This window comes from Fistularia commersonii, chromosome 8 (assembly GCF_037954325.1).
Source record: "Fistularia commersonii isolate RoL2024-O1a breed Wild chromosome 8, RoL_Fcom_v1.0, whole genome shotgun sequence".
Taxonomy (NCBI): domain Eukaryota; kingdom Metazoa; phylum Chordata; class Actinopteri; order Syngnathiformes; family Fistulariidae; genus Fistularia; species Fistularia commersonii.
This window is the reverse complement of record NC_141291.1, coordinates 9,675,169-9,691,165: the sequence shown is the minus strand read 5'-3', so window position 1 is coordinate 9,691,165 and position 15,997 is coordinate 9,675,169. Positions and strand designations below refer to the sequence as shown.

The 15,997-nt window shown below is 41.5% G+C and overlaps 3 protein-coding genes across 6 annotated transcripts in view; all 3 read right to left on the bottom strand.

The window, feature by feature from the left end:
* ptprn2 (protein tyrosine phosphatase receptor type N2) overlaps positions 1-2,505 on the bottom strand; it is a 127,066-nt gene extending 124,561 nt beyond the window's left edge. Inside the window, exon 1 of the mRNA XM_086151060.1 lies at positions 2,274-2,505. Within this exon, the coding sequence (XP_086007186.1) occupies positions 2,274-2,361 (88 nt within the window). The 5' untranslated portion in view covers positions 2,362-2,505. The remainder of the gene's footprint in view (positions 1-2,273) is intronic.
* A 988-nt stretch (positions 2,506-3,493) lies between these two features.
* On the bottom strand, positions 3,494-13,276 carry ncapg2 (non-SMC condensin II complex, subunit G2). The gene is made up of 27 exons (XM_086150341.1): positions 13,219-13,276; positions 12,836-12,955; positions 11,817-11,996; positions 11,491-11,605; positions 11,251-11,408; positions 10,905-11,039; positions 10,728-10,822; positions 10,476-10,632; positions 10,273-10,365; positions 10,020-10,142; positions 9,686-9,865; positions 9,090-9,242; positions 8,627-8,849; positions 8,431-8,528; positions 7,899-8,069; positions 7,723-7,793; positions 7,360-7,513; positions 7,090-7,263; positions 6,401-6,517; positions 5,815-5,946; positions 5,443-5,542; positions 5,162-5,364; positions 4,619-4,753; positions 4,407-4,510; positions 4,213-4,313; positions 3,997-4,096; positions 3,494-3,877 (listed from the first exon to the last, which is right to left on the bottom strand). Exons 2-27 carry the CDS (start codon positions 12,911-12,913, stop codon positions 3,829-3,831), a joined length of 3,399 nt encoding a protein of 1,132 aa, XP_086006467.1. The 5' UTR covers positions 12,914-12,955; positions 13,219-13,276; the 3' UTR covers positions 3,494-3,828.
* Positions 13,277-13,851: 575 nt separating this feature from the next.
* Positions 13,852-15,997, bottom strand: part of esyt2b (extended synaptotagmin-like protein 2b) — a 30,100-nt gene continuing 27,954 nt past the window's right edge. For 3 of the 4 annotated variants that reach the window (XM_086151056.1, XM_086151055.1, XM_086151057.1), the window contains 4 exons: positions 15,787-15,918; positions 15,087-15,192; positions 14,921-14,970; positions 13,852-14,815 (listed from right to left, as the gene is read on the bottom strand). In XM_086151056.1, coding sequence (XP_086007182.1) covers positions 14,710-14,815; positions 14,921-14,970; positions 15,087-15,192; positions 15,787-15,918 — 394 coding nt within the window. In that variant the 3' untranslated portion in view covers positions 13,852-14,709. Of the gene's footprint in view, positions 14,816-14,916; positions 14,971-15,086; positions 15,193-15,786; positions 15,919-15,997 lie in introns of those variants that run through there. The other variant, XM_086151058.1, reaches the window with a different exon arrangement.

The window sequence follows — 15,997 nt, the reverse complement described above, 5'->3', positions numbered from 1 at the left end:
CCTAAACAAAAGGTATCAAAATGAATGGCTTCTATGGAGTCAACTCCAACTCAATGCCCGGTATTTCATTCAAGCTGAAAGGTGGACTGTTATTCACAGTAGTGGAATCAAGCCCACCTTGCAGGGGTAAACTACTTTCCCCCTTGCCCTCACAAAACATGATGAATTGCATCAGCGTTACCATCAATGTTAAAGTGAAGGTGCACAAAACAGCGGTCTGGCATTAATCTTGATAGGCGACAATATAATAAAAGAAATCTAAAAGCAAGTGTCCATCACCAGATGATGTTACAGTGATGGAGTGAATGGCCCACTGGTGAGAAGCCTTGTGTCCAAGCACCGACTGAGGGGGCAAACGTCCCCCCCGAAAAAAGAAAAAGAATCCAAAGCAGCACATTAATTACAAATGGACTAATGTTCCTCTGGTTAATTGTGCGCTCACTATGATGGATGAGCGAAGGCTGGGGTTGTGGTATCAGAGGGGAGCTGCTGCTAACTCAACAGGTGGCGTCAACTCGCTTGGTGGTGAAGCGGCATCTTCTGCATGTAAACACCGGCTCGCATCCTTGTATTGAATGACTGGGATGTAAACATTAAACACACTTTAAGTAAAGTTCCAAGTCAATGCATTGACTGTTAACATGAAAATTTGGAGGTTGACTATGATTATAGGTGAACCTTTAGGTGTTTTATATCACCAGCTCAGGAGGATCTCTCCCGGCAGTGGAAATAGATCCGTCTGGCTTTCTCTTAGATAAACTCTTGCGAGGAAGGACTGCCGGACGATGTTGCGTCACTCGCCTTGGAAAGAACATTTCATTACCAGTCTCCGACCTCCGCTGTAGAACATTGAGTCATCCTGGAAAACGAAAGCCTGACACCATGGGGTCAAGGTGACCAAACAGCACGGCTAGTAATCTCGTTGCAATCTGGAGTTGTTTTGGGGGGGGCGGGGGCACCGCAGCACGGGCTGAAAACGATTCTCTCCGGGGTTAGGGATAGTGATGAAGGTGTGAACTCAGTTGCGCATTAAGGGCTTTCAAAGACGGCTTAAGACCTGGCGGCGCCGTGGGACCGCTGTGAATCTGTCAGATTGGATGGAGATTATTTGTCTTAAACAGCAGATACTCTGTCACTCCCACACACACAAACAAAACACGTCCAATTAATTAGGAACACCTCGATACAACAGTCCAACAAACCATAACCACTGTGCAGCTGGAGTTTGTGTGGAGTGGATGATTCATCCAGCCAGCCTTTTCTAGGCTGTTGAACTTTTACTGAGAGGTGTCCCAATTATTTGGGAATAAAAAAAAAAAAAAAGAGTTGACAAATGATTTCAAAGGAGTGAGCATGTTGAATATTCAGCGAGGAGGTGGGGAGGGATGGGGGAGGACGCTCGCAGGGAATAAGCACTGACTCATTCCCGGGTCGTGCAGCATACATTTACCATCCGAGGGAAACTTGCACGTTTTCAAGATAGACTCTATGCATCTGTTGGCTTTCTGCAGCATCGCCCCTGTCATAGAGGACGGAGGTCTTGGTGTAAATCCACAAAACAACCCGGTTGTATGAATTGCAGGAGTGTGCCAGACCTCAGTTTGCACTGTCATGTGTTTCCGCCTGTTGACCAAGGCGGTGTAAATAAAAACAAGGCACGTGAAATCCTCCCATCTGCATCTGCGTGGCGGGGGAAAGACAGCAAACATCACGCCGGCTTCAGTGACACCAGAAAGGTGCCTTGCTACTTGGGGGGGGGGGCAAAATGAGGCAGAGGGGTATCAAAAATCAAGGGGTGGTTAAAAAATTAAGGTGGCTAGAGGGGGGAATCTGGCAGGGGTCCTTGAGGGATGCCCTTTGCTGTGGAGGCACATTAAATATTCAAGTGGATCCAAAATTGCATTGCCCCTAGGGGAGTTCGTTGAGTAATTTCTGTGGCTGTAGAAAAACCATTATGAAATTGAGAGCATTATTAAGTCTGCGTCGATCTGGCTGCAGATGGTGCGTTAACTCTGTGCGTGTTTTAATGAGACACGCAACACAAAACAGGGGATGGGGGGATAGGAAGATGGGGAGGGGAGGGTGCTACAAGACAGACGGAGAACGTTCACCCATCGGGCCTGACAGATTATGTAACTTTTTTTTCCCCCTTCGCATGTGTCGACCTCCCTCTGGAAGCACCTCGGAGGGGTAAATAATACCCGGACGTTGTGATAACTTTTTGCAGGAACCGTGCAAACACCGGGGACGGGTAGGAGGGAGAGACCGCTTACCGTATTTTGCGTCGGCGACGGCGGGAGGAGAGAGGAGGCTGCAAGCGGCCAACGCGGCGAGGAGGACGGGGCGCCACCGTGGATCCATGCCGCTCCCGACCGCTAATCCATCGCCCGCCCCCGCTAACACGCCGCGATGACCCCGGGAGGGAGCGCCGAGACACGCATGTCGGACCGCAAGACGCCGGAGATGCAGCGGGAGGAGGAGGAAGAGGGAGACCCGGAATATGGCTCACAACACAGGCGTCGCTTCAGCACCACAAACAGCAACCGGGCTGACGGAGGAGCCCCTCCTAGGAGTCTGACGTCAAACACACACACACACACACACGCACACATATATACGTACACACACACGCACACACACACACGCGGCAAAGAGGCATGGATGGAGGCGCCGCTGCCCTGCAGGGGCGGCCTCGATCGTTGCAGGGGCTCCGGGAAGCGAGGGGGCCAAGGAGAGAAGGCACATTATGTTAAATACAGAATATATTCATGCATCTTTGTAAAAAATTGACATTTTGTGGATATTTAAGTGTATTCAACAAACCTGCTGACTGGGTTTTGAACTGCAGATGGAGATTCTGGAGAGAACCCAGAACCAAGGTAAAAGAACCTGGTCAGAACATGTAGTGTTTTCCATCAAATTCCTAAATTCACATGTCTCTATATGCGCGGTATTTACCTTATTGGCTAGGTTTTTGCTAAAATTTGATGTGTTCGTGTGCCGATGGCACCTTCAAGTGGTATTACTTTCCACCGTGGAGATTAGATTATGTAACCGTTTGATAAAGAAATGAGTAATCTGTAACACATTACCTGTCTCGAACACAATTATTTCAAACCGGTTTCTGTTCTCTTCAGGCCCATTCCCAAGATGCTGTTTACAGAATAAAACAATTTACAACATGAGTTATTTTGATCATTCTAATAATTCATTTAAATGTTGCTATCTGAGACACTTCCACCCAGGACACAGAGGAGCATTTAAACACAGTACTTAGTGCTGTGGTTTGATTAACTTTGAAAAATAATAAATGCAAAATAAACACATGTGTGTGTGTGTATGTGTCTGACTGTCACAAAGGCCCACATTTTTATTTTTTGTTTACTTCACTAAAAGACTCACATGCAAGTAAATCATCTGTCATGTTTAAAGATAAAGGAGTCTGCTAAAAGTTCTTTTATTGTTTTTGTCAAATATAATCAAAAATGGTGACAAAAATTAACATGTTAAAAGAACAAATTATTTAAGCATGGACATGACAGTTTATATATTTCTTATGACATTAGTGATGCACAAATCCATGAGGAAACAACATTAGGAGATTGCTTGATTAACAAGCCCATATCTTATTCTGTATGAAATCAGTATTCATTATTTAGTCTCTCTCTTATGGAGAGTAGAGACAAGAAATTAAAAATGCACATCATTGAAAAACAATGTCAATCTGTAAAAAATAAAGAAGCACAATGACGCTCCTGGTTTAAGAATATACAAGAGAGCCAAAGAATTAAAAAACAAGTCAAAAAAAAAAAAGCTCCGGCAAACTCATTAATCCAGAATTTCCTGCAGAGTCTTCACAGATGATTCGTACATTACCCTGTAGGGAAGAGAAAATGTTAAGTCTTTGTTTTCCTCAAGCTAAATAAAAATTGATTGTTCACTTATTATCTTATTACCTGAGAAACACACTCGTCTATTTCTCCATGCTCTACTTACCTCTGCATGTCTCTGCAGTCCCCAGTTGCGACTGCATGGTTGAGAAGCAGCTGCTGGATGCAAGTGGCTGCGTACTTCAGGGGGGCTTGAGCTTGTCCCGCTACAGAACAAAAAAAAGTCTTAAATAAAGAGAACTCAGATTTGTACATTTTAGCAACAACAAATTATGTCAGTTGAAAGTTCTTGTTTTTGCAATTTCTTATCATGGACACTAACTGGGTCTGATGACAGCCAGAATTTGCAGAACAGCAGTCAGTTCGGACAGATTGCTGATGGCCCCAGAGTCCAAAGACGAGCAGGCTTCTTTCAAAAATGCCCTAAAAAGGTAAGAAAATGAAAATTGGTGCCTTCATGATTGTGTTTTTGGATGGAAAAGCAAAGGTGAAAAACATGGCTGTGCAGGTATTGACCTGGTGATGGGGGCTGAAGTGAGAATGGCAGAGAGGAGCATACTGGACAGAGGAGGCATGTCCTCCACAGAATTTGATGAGTTCAACTCTTCAGGAAGGGCAATCTTAAAATACAGGAGCACAGGGAGACGGATTAGATGCTTCAGCTGAACATAAGAGATAAAGACTAGAGTAGCCGATTCTTTGAGTCGGTGCTCCAACAGCTAGCTCACTTTCTGGAGGGCCTGCCTCTTCTCCACAATGACGACAGCAAAGAGAGTGGAGAAAACGCCGTTGAGAGGGGTTTGGTCACAAGTTTTGGCCACCTGGAGGAAGTCTGTCAGGCTGGACAACAATGACTGGCACAACTGAGGCAGGGGACAAGGCAAAATATGTGTAAACCGTTAAGAGAATGAATTATGTCTGATAAATTCATGAAGAATAAGTCACTGTAGAAGCTGAAAGTCAGTTTTAAAAGTTGATTAAATCAATCAGACTTGATTTATGTATCACCTATCATACAAATAAAGGCAGTGCATACACGCCCCCCATACACACACAAAAGAAAAAGAAAAAACAGCGGCCCGATTACATCAAAATAATTGGAAATATTTGATAGGTCTATAAAAATCACAATGGAAAACAGAGGACTGAAGTGAATAAAAGCCCAATATAAGAAGGAAAACAACTATAGGAGGTAAAATGGATAAAATACAATGACAATTTGAGTAAAATGAGGAGAGAAAAAAAAGAAAAGAACAAATATGTAGACCCACCAGTTTTCCCTTCTCTGGCTCCTTCTTGAGGTGGCCGGCTAACAGCTCAATAATCTTCTGGAATATATTTGCCAGCACACCCAGAGTGACAGAGGCCTCATCCTGTGGATCCTCCTGACCGTTGCTGTTGTTGTCCACCGCGTATATTTCAGCCACCTCCTTCAGGACTGGCAGCAGGGCATGGATGCAGAGGTAGCCTCCCTCTGCAAACACAAAGGAATGCGCTTGGTGACGATGTTAATCTACACAACAGAATTGACAAACCTGAATTAAGTACCTACTCGAAAGGATGATCAGCGAGCACAGCTGGAGGATTTGATCCTTGAAAGTCTTGTCACCCAAATCGATAAGAATAACATCCCGGCACACTTTCAGGAAGGTCTTTTGAAATGCACAAAACAGAGAAAAAAACTTAATCTTTAAACATCAAAAGGAATTAACGTTGCACTTTGAGCTGGAGCAGTAATGGGTATCCACTGTGTGGGCGGTGAAAGTGACATAAACGCAAAGGGCATCTTCTAACATCTAACTCTTGCAGTGTCTTATATACCTATAACCACATTCTTGGAAATCCAGTTATTTATTTCCTCCAATGGGGAAGCTGAGATTCACTATGTAAGTATATTTATGAATCCATTAGTAAGAGATCTCACCTCGGTTATCTGAGCAGCCAGTGACCTCACAGCATTGTCATGGTTACATTCTCCCAGGAAGGGAAGCACAGTCTCTATGACCCACACCGCCACATGTTCCAGAGAGAGCAGGAAGTCACGCCCCTCTGACAACTGGAAGATGCATACAGTGACGAGGAGGGTTTCAAAATCACCTCTCTTGTCAATTTCTCTGCATGTACTGGACATACAGAGGAATTTAGAAGACGCTTTTCACAATCCCACTTGGACTTAACAAAACATTAATAATAATAGAGTGTAAATTAGCAGTAAAGTTCACAGTTACATGAAACTGTGAATATTAAACTATGAGGTATGAAGTATAAAGTGCACGCAGATACAGACTGATATTTAATGGCATGAAAGAGTAGCAGCAGAGGTTTTCTTTTGTGTACAGTTTAGTGCACAGGCCAGTAGGGAGTTTATCTAAAGATGTTAAATGCCACATTTTTAATTTATTGAAAATTTCAGAGTATCTATGACCACAAGCAAAGATAAACTCTATGTTAAGACTGTGCTGTAGGAAAACAGTAAAATGGGAATACAGAGGAGGAAATACAATACTCACATCATGTTGTAGATGTGCACTGAGGCGGCAGTGCAACGAGAAGGCTTTCAGTGCAACCTCCACTTTGGGATGTGAGGGATCGTCTGTGGTGGAGTGGAGATGAGTGTGAAGCGCTGACTGTTGAGAGAAAAAAAACAAAAAAAACAAAAAAAAAAACGCAAGGCTGAATAATACATCAGAGGAAACCATTCACAGAACAGGACTGACTTCTAACACGGGGCATCTGCTTGTCGGTCCCATTACAAGAGGGGATGGCTTCAGCATTTTATACCCAAAGCAGACAAGACATAAAGCAGGAGAGCATTGGGCCCCTAGTAAATGAGAACGGTTTTATTTTGGCAGAATATTTAAACTACGGCACACTTTCCACACTCAAATCTTGGTTTTAAAGTCCACGTCATTTAACCAAGGACATAGTCACAAATTAAATGCTATTAAAATGAATTCTGCAATTAGTTCTGGCAACTTCAAATTTGTTTTAATGTCATCACTTTTCCCTCTCTTCGATACATATACCTTGTAATCAATTACTAACAATAAAACAGAAATACTGTCACACACACTTTGTTGTACATTAGACGGACAAGGTTGGACATACAATTCAAGATGTTAACTTCTGAAGTTGTGCTATTCCTTGGAAAATGAATCAGGGTTATTTATGAATCCGTCAGCTGCTTGTTTTAACATACCTTCCATTTGCCCAGAGCTGTATGGACCTGCTTCAGCGGACTTTTGCTGCATGCCAGAACCTTCTCCAGCGTTGACGGGTGGAGGAGCAGGTAATCTAGATATGCCAGTGCAAGGTCTGGTTTGGCCTCCGTATTGTCCATGACACGCACCTTTCGATTGGTGTGTGCCTTCTCCTGTAGACAGCAGGAAAATCATTTTTAGGAGACAAGCTCAACTTTTGAAGTCTGTCTTGATTTATTTATTTATTTTTTTTGCATGTATTTACTGACCGCTTGTTTGGGCAGGGCTTCATTGAGCCAGTCGGTAATGAGCCCGAGGACATCAGCAGCCCGGCCCCAAGTACACATGCAGTCTAATAGCTGGCTGTATTGCTTTGCCAAAGCCCCTGAGTCCATCTTTCTCAGCCTGGACAACACGCTGCAGCTGGAGAGAGAAAACAGGGAAATTAGTCATTTTATAAGGTACTTGTTGTTTAAGCTATTCGGAGGAACAGGAGAAGCCCTCCAAACAGAAGAAATAAACAAGTATTAGTTGCTCCTACAAGCCTGAATTGCATGTGTCGTGTCCTGGCTTACTGAGAACCTTCAAATAAATACATTTGAACAGAGAAGAGGTTATGCCTGGCCGCTCACCTAAATGTTGGAACTTCTTTTGGAGGCAAAAAAGCGGCCAGTTCGATGAGAGGACCACTGCATTGCTCATCCTAAAAGACCAAAAAAATAAACTAAAACCCAGATTGTTTAACAGTTTAACTATTTCAGGGGAAAACAATTTAATTGTTAGAATCCATATAAAAGGATTGATTTACCTTAAAGGTGCTGAAGTACTTTCCAATAACAGTTCCAAACTTGGCACACGCATATTTCTGGGCCTCAGCATTTTTCTTAAGGGAGCTCTCGATGGTTCTCCACAGGATGACCACGACCTCCAGCAGACCCGACACAAGAGCCACGTCGTTCCCCAGGAGATCACTCTTCACCTGAGGAGATGAAAAGTCTTCATCAGGTCTCCACACACAAAAGTAAAATGCAATATGTTTGTTCCAACACATTTATCAACCACAATGCCTCAACAGAAGGTCTATCAAATACCAAATACTATGTTCAGTGCAATTGTTGCATATAAACAGTGTTAAATGTCATCAATATAGTTTATTGCAATTACCTCCATAATTCTACTTACATTTGTAAATAACCGACTAAGAAAACATTATATCAAAATTGAAGGGAGCAGACATTTAACCGTTAATTCATTTTCAAACGGTGAATTGACTCCACTTGAACAGTGCCTACAAACAACATGAATCTAAACTGTGAATCTTGTAAACATTTCTGTCTTACTGGGCTGTTTTCCTTGTTGGTGTCATTATTCTCAGTAATATCAAGTTCACCCTCGATGCAGCTGTTCAGAAGGCGTCGGATTGCCAACATGAGTTTGCCTGGAAGAGAACAGAATACAGAGTAAAAGTTACAGATGTATTTGCATTTTTGCACGCACCTTTTTATTTGATAAAAAGTGGATCTTCTCATCGCTTACATATGTTGGTGGCAGCTGTGTGTTTGTAGGCATTCTGGTAGAACTTCCTGGCCGCCTTGGGGTTCATCTGAATGAGGGTGATGCACCTGGAGCACCACTCTCTCTCCGACTTGTCGATGGGGAAGAAAGACTTGAAAAGCAACTCAACAAGGCGCTTGGAGACGGGCTGGGAGTCAGTGGCGAGGCGAGCGAGCAGGTGCTCAATACTGCAGAGCTCCCAGAACTGAAGCGTGGGACACAGATCGGGCATTAATATGCTTTGAAAGTTGTCTCAGCATACAACTGGAGGTGGCTGGAGGTGTTGAAGTGGATTGCTATGGGTGAGCTTGTATGAGTTAGAGGTTAAATTTCAGCAATATTTGAACTAAATCGAATCAGTGTATAGAGGCACAAAGGCAAAGATCCTTAAGCATTCAAATTGATACTTTCCCCCCTGAGTTCTGCACGTCACGATGGCACTCACCTTCGCTGCTCGAGCTGCTTTGACTTTGATAAGCATGTCAAGGAAAGCCACACGGACTTTCTCCGAGGTGTCGTGGAGGCTATACTTCAGAGCGGGCAAGAGCTTTTCCAGCACCGGGTGACTGAGTGAGTTATCTATGACGATGTTCAGCGACTGAAAAGGAGCATTGAGTAATTTCACAGCCAAACCTCACTGGGATGATAATCTTTTGAAAAGACTCGAAGCTTCACAGGCAAATATCTATATTAGTAATATTATTACAGCAATGTGGATTTTATTTTGTAATAAAACACATTTTATCGATTTACTCTTTTAGCCGTAATAAATAAAACAGTATTCAATTTCATGCAAATGTATATATACCTTGAAACCAGAATAAATCTTCAAATAATCATTCTAATAATTCTAATGAGCAGGTATATCTGTTTCTTCTGCAGAGAATGTTATTTACATTAATATAGCCTGCAGGAACATCTTTTTCATTTCTGTGTCAAGTATGAATATCTTTTGTGCAAGTAAATCGACTCTAACAGTGTCGTTATAGCTCCATTTTTGAGCGAAACAGACATGAAGCGGAGAGAAATTACTTTTCCCACCTTGAAGACTGAACAACGAACATCTGGGGAGCTGGTGTCATTTGCCATCTCCGTCACCAGTTTCTTAAGGAAGTCTGTGATGACGGCTGCAGGAAGCAGCTTCCAGAATCTGTCTAGGATCTTACATACCCCCAGGGTGGCGATGCAGCGCACACAGGGATGAGGGTCATTAAGGAGGCTCTGGGGATGACAGGCAATATATATTTTTGTCTCCTAGATCAAATTTGGATTCTCACGCCTGAGGCGAAGAGCATAGCAAATACATTTACTGTGACTACATTTTTCAAAAATCAAGACAAAAAGTACTTGCATGGGATGAAAGGCTCTCACTCACCATAACCGTGTCCAGCTGCTTTTGGATTGTTTCGTCTAAATTAAGGTCCTGATCGGGGTCATGGACAGGGAAAGCATCGGTGAAAAGAAAGGTGGCGTTTGCGCGTACCTCAAAATTGGGAGCCTGAGGAAAATTGAGCACAATGCATTAGAATTAAATGATTTGTAGTAGTGATATAATAATTAGGATGAAATAGTAAAAGTTAAATGTAGTGGAAAAAAAAATGTGAGAATCGATACATGGTGAAGCATACACTCAGAGCTTTCCAAAGAATGGGTTTGTAGAGAATACAGAGCATCTTCTCAACTCTGTGGTAGGACTTCCTGGCATGGAAGTAATGCAAAATCTAGGTAAATAAAATACATAAATAAATAAATAAATACCGTAATAACACGACATAAATATACACCACAATGAAAAACGTGCAAGCAGTGGCGCAACAGCAAACAGACACACCTGTCGAACTTTAGAAATGACAGGGGATGCTCTATTAAGCAAGATTGCGTTCTGCATTAAGTCCTGTATACATGAGCTTTCAATTGTTTCCAAGAAGTCCCCGCTAGCCTTCTTCCATGCTCTGTAGTAAATCGCTGTGACATGATTGACAGTGGTCCTTTTGAAAACAAAAAATAGCATATATTACATACATTGGCAGTTCGTGTAATGCAATAAGTGACCTGTGCTGATGGAAGGAAACTGGTTTCTTACTCTTTGAAGAACCCCAGCTGATTTTTGATGGTGCCGTGAATCACCCAGATGAAGTTGACATTCCAGGTGAAAAGAAACATCAGGAACTTCTTCCCCTGTGACAGCAAAGACACCAGAGTAAAATGAAAACATAACCTTTTCACTCAGTCGCATTGCTGCTCATATGACTGAACTTACCTCATCATTCGAGTAGTAAAAAGGATATTGTAGGCATCGAAGCAACAAGTCAATGACCAGTTTGCTGTCCTCTGATGCGTAGTCCACCGTCATAAGCACTTCGTGGAGATTCCATACTCTTTGTATCTCAGGACCCTGTCAACATGTAAAACAGAAAAATAGATTGCAAAATGAGGTTTTAAAATAATACAGCCAAACTATTAGAACTTAGTGTAATACAGCTGAAAAACAACAGCAGATCCACACATCAAGCCCTCCTTCCACATCATTGCATTCTACAGTTTCACTATCTTTGGTTGTGAACAAAGACAAAGTGATCAGAGTTGAAATGACATAGTATACTCACCGCTTTCTTCAAAACAAAACTCTTCTGCAGAGATGTAAGAAACGCACACAGACCAAATTTTTCCTTGTCCTGCAGACCCTTTTTCCACCAGGCCTCAAACAGTGTCAGAATATGCAGGCGCATGTGTGTCGGTGGCTCTTCCAGCGACACCAGAACATCTAGTTGAAGGACAACGACAAACCAGCCATTTCAAAACTGAGAATATTTTTAACAGAAAGAAAAACTGGCAACTGTACCAACCATGAAGCTGATGGGCAATTTCCAGGAGAGCATTGTACGTGTTACCATCCTCAAGGACTTTTACAGACACGGTAGCAACAATGGTTACACCTTCCACGACAGCCATGACATGTTTCTAAAGGAAAACATGATTAACAGTCTTCTGCGACATAATCAAATAAATGAACAGTACAGAAAACTGTACATTATCATACATATGTGGCCAATTTGGGATCACATTCGCAAACATTTTGAAACACTTCTGAAATGAGAGAGGAAACATTTTCCATGTACTTAGATGATGTGTAATAGGGAATCACTGAATTTACATTGATGGTTAAACTCACAGGATCTGCATTTGACTCCACTTCCATGGCTTCCTCTCTGGCCTGGTTCCAGCACTCTGGAGGTAAACCTTCCAAAGTTTCTTTAAGAAGAGAAGACAGTTTTCCCCAAAGGCTCCCTCTCTGGCCTTTGGGCATCTCCTGTATCACCTCCTCCACGTCGAAAGGGTCAGTCTTGTCATTCTGCACGGCAACAGTGACGAGACGGTTTAAAATATAAACGCAAAACAGATGCAAAAACTTGTAAATGTACAATACTGATGAACATTAACTGCCGATGCTCTACCACTCTTTCGACAACTACTACATATGTTTGCATTGTAAGGTTCGCCTTCCAAATAGTTGGGGAATGTGTAGGTGTGCGCTTTAAGTTGAACTGTCCAAATATATTGTGGAGGGCTAAGGTTTGCCAGAGCAACAATCGGATTCAAGGACAAATCAGTTTTCAGAAGATGGATTAAATTAAACAGATGACTGAAAGGTGAAACCCTGGGTGTCTCTCTCTCAGCGCTAACAGTCAGCCTGAGAGTGCAGTCCCCCGGAATGATAACTGTATGATAACTAACGGTGCAGGTTAGTGTCACACATTTTACAGTCATTCAACCATGTAGTTCTTTAACATAGAACCAAGAGAAGCTCCCAACAGTCATCATCATCATTATCATCATCATTCACCAAGGATTCAGGGTTTCCGCTGGCCAGTACCCGCCCCACGCTACAATATTGATAGAGGTAAGAGGTTAAAAAAAATAGCAATAGCATTTTTTTATTACACTAATTTCATTGTTTCTTATGAATTGTATGTATATGTATATTGCATATTTCGTGTATATGTCTGTACGGTGTCCTTGAATGTCGAGTAAGGCGCCTTAAATATAATGTATTATTATTGTTATGATGATGATAAATACGACTTCAATCAGCCATCAGACGGATTGATTAACTGATACAGTACAAATGCACATACATTGCTAATATACATACTTAACATATGAACTGCATAAAAGATATATAGTACTTACATGAAGTTGGATATAACGAAGGAAATCCTCCACATTGCTTTTACAAGCGGCGGCTAAAAATGCTTCTCGTTTGGACATTTTCCTCGTTTATCCCAAGTGCTGTGAAAATTCACGGTATACCTCCAAAACGAACATATTAATGAATGAATAAGTATACAAATAATTACAAAAAGAAAGAATACATTCGGCGTACGCTAGCTGGCGGCTGTTGACAGGAGACTTGAGCATAACAGAAGTGGCACAACTTTAGCAACTAGCGTGCTAGCGACGTTTACCGCGCGACATACGGACTGAAAATATCGGCCAGTCAACAGCTCCAAGTGTTAAAGATACTTCTGGTCGAAATATGTAAGAATACGAGCCGAATTAGAGAAAATACATACTCATTGGCAGTCTGACGAGCGCGGAAACAACAGCATCACAGGAAAACATAGTACGGGGTACCCGCGTAAATTTCAAGCTGTACGTCATGACGTCACAGAACGGGACGTTGCGCAGACGCTGGCATTTTCTTTTTTTTGTCACGAGATGGCGACACATCCCCGCAAAAAAAGCGTTCATTATTCACTTCGTTTCACGTTAAAACGTTCATCTTCCCATTTGTCAAGTCGAACTACGTTCTAGTAGGGGGGAAAGCTCTGCAATAAATGCCGCCTTTATCAGGCTTCTGATATATAGTATTTCATAAAAGTGTTTCAGATAAGCTGTTTATTTTTTTTGCATTCTGCAAGATGCTATGAATCAAACTTCATTACAACTCATTTGCAATGTAAAAGGAGAATTTTCTGATTTGTTGCACTGAGTAAATATGTTTTATCTAATTGCATGTAGTTTATTGTGTCCCTTCATAAATAAGCCATGTCCATGATTTTGTGTAATTTCTTATCTTTGAACTCTACCATACAACCACCATCATCACCACCTAAGAAGTAAAATTGAATAACTGTCCTTATAACTGTTAGATTTAATTTTAATAATCAGCTGAAATACTTCCATAGTAAAAAAAAAAGAGATGATTCTCACAAAAGAAATGGTTTATTCATCAAAAGCAATAATTTGATTCAAAAACAACAACATTAAGAAGGCAAAATTACATAGTGAGTTTTTAAGGCACAGAATAGATAAACAGGAAAATATTTAAGAGCTCCCACAAACAGTTATATTTGCATGGCAAAACAAGTACGAATATCTTGCATTCATTTCATCTTGATAACATAATCCTGCAGCCCTGGTTATAGATTGCAAAACAGTTCACATCACCTCAATTTGTTCCGTGCACATCTTGTCTGAAAAACAATCAAACCCCAAATTCAAGTATCCTTTACATTTTTCATATTATACAGCATTTGTTCATAGCCCTAAAATGCCCCCAGCTGTTCAGTCCGCTCCAGAACAACCAATATTGCACAGATATTCCCCTTGAATATATTCAGCAATTACTTGCTCTTGCATATGTGCATACCATGATAATAATCAAGCCTACAAAGAATGACAAGAGGTAAACCATCAAATAACACTGCATAACAAATAAAAACAGTCAATGTTGCTACTTCTGATTCAGTTCCTTTGGTAGATCATTTCTCAGGTAACAAAATAGAAATTGTCACATTTCAACAAAGGAAATGAATAACGGTTGGGACAGAATTTCATTTGATATGATACCATGGAAACCCCTGCAAATTGTTAACAACATATGAGCAACTTCGTATTTACATTATACACTGAAAACAAAGACAAGGCATTAAATGAGTCTCATTGCAGGATGTTACAATATTTAACATTCAGCCTCAATCATCTGGGAATTTATAGGAAATATTTGAAAATGTCGTGCATGCTGGAACCTGTCCTGTAAACTACGTGACAAATGTACATTATTACAACAAATTGATGTGCGGTACAGAGGCAGTATCGCTCTGTGAAGAGGGGTCCTGAATGCCTCTTGCGCGTTCAGATGACATACCGTCCTCACTCAGATCATACCTGCAAAAGGCAAAAGATGTCATAATCTCTAAAACAATGGAGATTGTTTTTTTTCTAGAGACAGTGTCATAAAACAGACAGGCTATAAGGAAAAGACAAACTTACCAATGTGTCCATCCTTTCGATATATCCTCCCCACTTAAATCTACCAGCGCCTGTCAAGTGAGAATGAAAGTGGAACAATCAATCAAAATGTTGAACATGTTGAACATGCTGAACATGACAATGGGGCTTGTTCTTTGAAACCACCTTTTAAAGATAAGTCTGTTACCTTTCCCAAGAGTCCTTTGTGTTTGGACAGGATGTTTCCTCCGTTCTTCACTGCTACATCCAGAGTCCTCCTGTGGAGCTCCACCATGGACACGCTGAACTCGAACCTAAGAGCACATCAGTACACAAAAGAACACCATTTGGAGATGATCTCAACTGGAAAGATCGCTAAAATTGCATTTCCTCGTCAGGGCTAAAAAGACACTCATCAAATTCTTTTAATCTTTTTAATTCTTTTAATTACTTTACTATGTCTTTTTCTTGTATTTTCTCTCTGTCTTCCTTTTTAATTCCAGTTTGGTCATAAAAATAGTACTGAATGAGGAAGTTAATGACAGAAATCAATTGTTTTCAAATTACTTTTAGCAATTAAATGCTTCCTCTTAGCGTTGTTACAGATTCCTCCAGCTTACATAATAACGTATTCTGGCAAAATTCGAGAAACCCCTACAAATAACCATAAACATTACCAAGGGAAGGGATGGATGAAATCTGGGCCCAAAAGGCTTCTTATAATCCAGGGTAAGTACCATATTATCATACTGATGAAAGACAAGCATTGATCAAATCAAATTTCTCCAGACACACACATCAATCTCACTCTATCTGTATCTGTGACACCTTTTTATTTTAAAATATTCACGTACAACGCAAGACTACCAGCACTGACAGCATCAAATGGGAAAAATCCCTGAACTCACGTTTGATCGAAAACAGGGTTGAGCGTTCTTTTCATGGTGCCGGTCTTCCTCCTCCCGGTCCGACTTTTGTCGGGCAGCAAATATAGGCGGATGAAGGGATCGGAGCTGTCTTTGGCGAAGGCTATCAAGTTACTGAGGACACACAGGACAGAACTGTTTCAGTCACATGTTGCGCCCACCTGTTGTTAAGGTTGCTGGGCCCTGGTCTAAA